Source organism: Cynoglossus semilaevis, chromosome Z (genome assembly GCF_000523025.1).
Source record: "Cynoglossus semilaevis isolate Cse_v1.0 chromosome Z, Cse_v1.0, whole genome shotgun sequence".
NCBI lineage: Eukaryota > Metazoa > Chordata > Actinopteri > Pleuronectiformes > Cynoglossidae > Cynoglossus > Cynoglossus semilaevis.
Genome location: NC_024328.1, coordinates 4,012,211 through 4,017,025, shown reverse-complemented (window position 1 = coordinate 4,017,025; position 4,815 = coordinate 4,012,211). Strand labels below are relative to the sequence as shown.

Below are 4,815 nucleotides of genomic sequence, written 5' to 3'. Positions count from 1 at the left end.
GAATCCAGTATCACTTAGTCCCAAAACATTGAGGTTGATTCATACAAGTAACATTCAGCGTCCGCATGGTCAGGTTAATGACTGTAACCAACATCTGAGAAAAAAAAGAAGTTTAACAGTAGCCAACTGTCCAGGGCTTGTTTTTTAATTGAGTATCACTTGGATAAGAGGTCCAAGTGGGAAGAGGTGAAACATCACCAAAGAAAGTTCAGATGCTGAATGGTAAACTTGTTAGGGAAGAGACAAATCATTCTTTCCTGTGGATAAAATTTAACATTTTTAATAAAACAAACACAAATTTAGCATTCTCTTCCACATAGTTAATTCCATGTCATTACTGACTTAATCAAATCAACACTGGTTATTGGATAGTTAATAACATATTCATATATTTAATATTTTTACAACCAACATTTTGCATTCACACGTGCAAAGCAAAAGTTGTTCTCTACACAGACCTGTGTCTTCCCCCACTACATTATCCCATTGTAAAACGCAGGTATTGATTGTTCAAGTAAAAGACAGACTGACCTTTATAGAGTAAATTCTCCTACTCTGTCTGTGTTTTTGTGCATTTATTGGATGTGAAATTACTACAGTGTTTTTTTTTACCCCAAAGATGGCAGGCAATAGTTTATGAAGATGTTAGCGAAACAATGTATAAAAAAGGAAGAAGCCATCATGCAGCAAGTCTAAAAGGAAGGACAGAATGTCCAAAAGAAGTCTTGGAAAGGAGAACCACTACTAATAATAGGGACAAGCAAAATTCTAGACCAGAGTCATTACAGCCAAATACATACAACAGGGATTTGGATTAAAAAGAAATGAGTAGAAAATAACAAATCAACAACAGCATGTCACCTACCTGAGCTACATTTCACAAGTACCTGGAACTCAAAGCCTGAAGATGAGAGCAAATAGCCAATAAGAATATTTGGGGGTTAATGGTAATGTATAGTATTTTATATTATAACTATTACACAGACAAAAATGTATGTGTATGTATCCTTTGCTATAGTAATAGAAATGGACAATCTTGAGTTTCAAAATGAATATTTCAAGAAGATGTGGTAAAGAGTTGATGGTAAAATGTTTTAGTAATGAGTCGAATGATGGAAGAAGGTGGAACTTTTTAAAAGTGAAACTAATGTGGGAAGTGCATTAACAGGCCAGTGGTTACAGACTGCTGAGAAATGAAGACGCACTTGGGAGATTCAACCATTAAAAACAGAGGTGAAACCTGTGTTCATCAAAACATAACCCGGGTACATGACTAAAGGCCATGAACTTCTCACTTTGTCAGCCATCAGTGGTGTTTCCGTGGTAACTGCTATAACTCAAGGTGAATTAAATGCATTCTGTCAGTTGACATGCTCTACCAAACCTAAGTACTAACTAAAAAAGTGCTGTACTTTCCAGACTATAACTCTTTCTTTTTCCTCTTCATTTTGCATTTTTTGGCTGGTGCGACTTATAGTCCGGAGGAACTTATAGTCCAGAATATATGTAAGTAATCAAGGTAGAGTTGTAAAAAACACATCAACCTGGAGATAGATCTCCCATGTAGTTCAGACAACCTTGGTTCCTGATTCTTCACGATAACAAAAACAAATGTTATTGAAAGACTTTATTCATCCAGCAAAGTACTTTATAGTATTATATATTGTAGTATGTTTGCAGTGCTTCACCTTCATTTGTATGAGTAGCTCTCATCATCGTACTCAAGCTCAATGTCATCTTCATCCAGGAGCCCGTACTTGAACTTCCGATACACTGTCCCGTCTTTTCCCATGTATATGATGTCTTCATACTCCTCATCCTCTTCCTCCCTACATTCAATGGTCCTGTCGCTGTACTCCCCAAATGAGGAGGTGTTCTGAGAGGCATGGCCTCTGTTGGTGCTCAGTTTCTCGTAGCCTCCAGCTTTAGTGAGGGAGGCCATCCCCACAGATCTCCATCTGACATTGAGGAGGAGGAAGAGGCCTCCACCCAAAGCAATTGAGAGGAGCACAAAGATAGTGACTAAGAGTCTGGCCATGCCATTTTCCCCCTCCATATTCTCCACCACAAAGTTCACACCCATGACACACTCATCTGAAAATAAAGGTGGAAAACATCCGTTTACATTTAACAGAGTCAGATCAATACTGACTTTGTTGCTGTGAGGAACATGTGTTTGACACCACTCTGATCCTAATGAAGTGGAGTCTTGTCTGTGATGACTGAAGGCTAAGAGATCATTCACATTTTATTATTTTAGGTCACAGCAAGACAGAGCATATTCTTACCATTTACAGGCTGTGTGGAATAATGATTGTACAAAGCTATAGTTTATTTAATTTATGATGAATTATGTTCTTGACCACTTTCCCTTTAAAATTACAATGGTGATGTGCTCTGTGTAAAAAAGTTAAAATCAGTACAGTCCAGGATTTACTGTGTATTACCTTGTGAGGCCTGGCAGTCACAGCACTCCCAGGATATCGATTTATTGTGTTGTTTCTCATCTCCACAGCAGCTCAAACAGCGACCGTCATCAGCTAAGACCTGTAGAGCAGGGCACACAGTGCAGTTCCACCTGTCTGGACCTCGACAGTCAACACAGGAGGGGTCACAAGGATGACAGTCCTGCTCATCACTTCTGGAATCAGAGCTCTACAGCAAGAATAATAACACAAAAAATATACTACTAGATAAGTCAAGTTGTTTTTTAAATGAATGTGGGAAAAAAAAGAATAAATTGCTAAGCAAATAATACAGTAGTAAATCGGAAGTTCAAAGGCAAATTGAAAAAGCTGAAGAGAATTAAGGGTAAAAATGTATAAGTTGATTATGAAATTAATAATTTGAGAAACTCAACAGATTAGGTAAAATAAGATGTACTGCATATCATTCCCACACTGCTGGAAATATTTTTGTTCCACCATAGCACCTGGAGCTTAAAATACCAAATGAACTGTTATTTGTCTTTCTGTAATATTAACAAAGGTTTAATTGTCTTTTTCTTCCTATTTTGTTGATACGTCTTAATTCATCATTATTATTTTTATGAATATTTATAGTCACTATTAATCCCGACACAGCTACCTTGAAATTAATCACATTTAAAATTTAAATTTCACAGCCCTGACACATTTCTTTTACTACATATCCCATATTTTAGCATTAATGAAAGGTGAGGACTGCAAAAGCTTCAATCACTTTGAAAGGTTTTCATCTTAGGTTTGGTTAAAAGTTTGATGTTTCAATTTAATTCAATTTTATTTTGAGGGTTGATAACTGACTAAAACATTTGACCAGGATAAAACTAGTCATAGTTGTTGGAGACGCTTTGGAGACGAGACTAAAACATGTTTCAGTTATGAAAGCCAAAAATATTTCAATATTATTTGATCTAATTCACTCTGACGTGTCCTCATACACAAAACAAATCAACAAAATACAACCTTTAGGAAAATAAAAACATATCAGAGAATTTAGAAATCCAATTATTCATTAGCAGAGGAGTTCAGTTATAAATACAGGCTTAACGTGTCACCTTTGGAGTGCCATAGTAGCCAATCATACACTGAGATTGACAGATGCCGCCCATTATTGTGTAGCCCTCATAACAGGAGAGGCAGGCTGTGGCGCCCTTATCTGGAGGACACAGATGAACAGATGTAACCAATCAAACCAGTGCAATGCGTCACCACTGGGCTCAACATGTCAACAAATAAAATGTTCAAATTCAAGAAGTGATTGCAACTTGCAACTAGAACAAAGAAAGTTCTATTTTACCGCTGCAAGTCCTGCAGGTTGGATGACAGATGTGACAAGTCTTGGACCATTTGTCCAGGAAGTAGTTTGAAGGACAGCTCTGCAGACATTGTCCCCTCTGTCGCAGGTAGACGTAGTTCTGGTGACAACTGAGACACTTTCTGTTCCCGTGACCAAAACACCGGCTACAGGAAGGGTCACAGTGCTCACACACCATGGTCTCCGTGTTTCCAAAGTAACTAAAAAGAAATTTTTTTTTTTTTTGGAATTTACTAAAAGAGCATGTTTACACTTGTTGATGTGTACCTGTATTTATTATTATATCAAACATACTGTATATAGGGATGTCAGATAATATTGGCTGACGGACATTATTGGGCTGATATTAGCATGATTATGTAATATCTGTATCTGTTTAATCTCAGATAATGCAATGCATGGGTTTCACCAAATATGCTGGAATTGCTTGTGGGATACTGAGACATTTACAATATCAGATATTAACAAAACAGTATTATCAGACATCTGTATTTGTTTTCAATATTTCTCTATTTTCCTATTTTCTATAATTAAGTAGATATCTTTAAAATTCTCTTACAGCAGCAACTGTAATGCCAACAGGAGTTCAGCAAAGTATTTATAATGATTATTTTTTGGTAATAAAACAAATTGTATCGTAAACACAGTAATTGGTAACCTAAAACTACTACATTGTGTAGCAAAAACTGTTGGATTTATCCTTCATCATTTATCTGTTACTATGTGTTCTTACTTCTCAGAACATTTTTTCACACAGCTGCTTCCCTGCTTGAGGAATCCAGGTTTACAGGTGACACACTGCCTACTGTGGCGGCCTGTGCATGATTCGCAGTTAAAGTGGCAGCGCTCACACACGCGCTCTTCCTCAGTCTCAGGATAGTAACTGTTAGGACACTGCTGCACACACGTACTGTCTGATGAAGACAGAGTCAAAATTAGTTTGAGGTTGTCATAGATGAAGAACAGAAAACTAATATTTTCTTGAATCTTCAATATGTTTGGTCACTGACTCAGCAG

At 37.0% G+C, this 4,815-nt stretch overlaps 1 protein-coding gene across 1 annotated transcript in view; it reads right to left on the bottom strand.

Moving 5' to 3' along the window:
- Positions 1–117: 117 nt before the first annotated feature.
- The window catches only part of LOC103397520 (proprotein convertase subtilisin/kexin type 5), an 87,311-nt gene continuing 82,613 nt past the window's right edge, over positions 118–4,815 (bottom strand). Inside the window, exons 32-37 of the mRNA XM_017043095.2 lie at positions 4,809–4,815; positions 4,532–4,712; positions 3,781–3,998; positions 3,539–3,639; positions 2,448–2,655; positions 118–2,094 (exon numbers count right to left, since the gene is read on the bottom strand). The exon at positions 4,809–4,815 is cut by the window's right edge and continues 227 nt beyond it. Coding sequence (XP_016898584.1) covers positions 1,691–2,094; positions 2,448–2,655; positions 3,539–3,639; positions 3,781–3,998; positions 4,532–4,712; positions 4,809–4,815 — 1,119 coding nt within the window. The 3' untranslated portion in view covers positions 118–1,690. The remainder of the gene's footprint in view (positions 2,095–2,447; positions 2,656–3,538; positions 3,640–3,780; positions 3,999–4,531; positions 4,713–4,808) is intronic.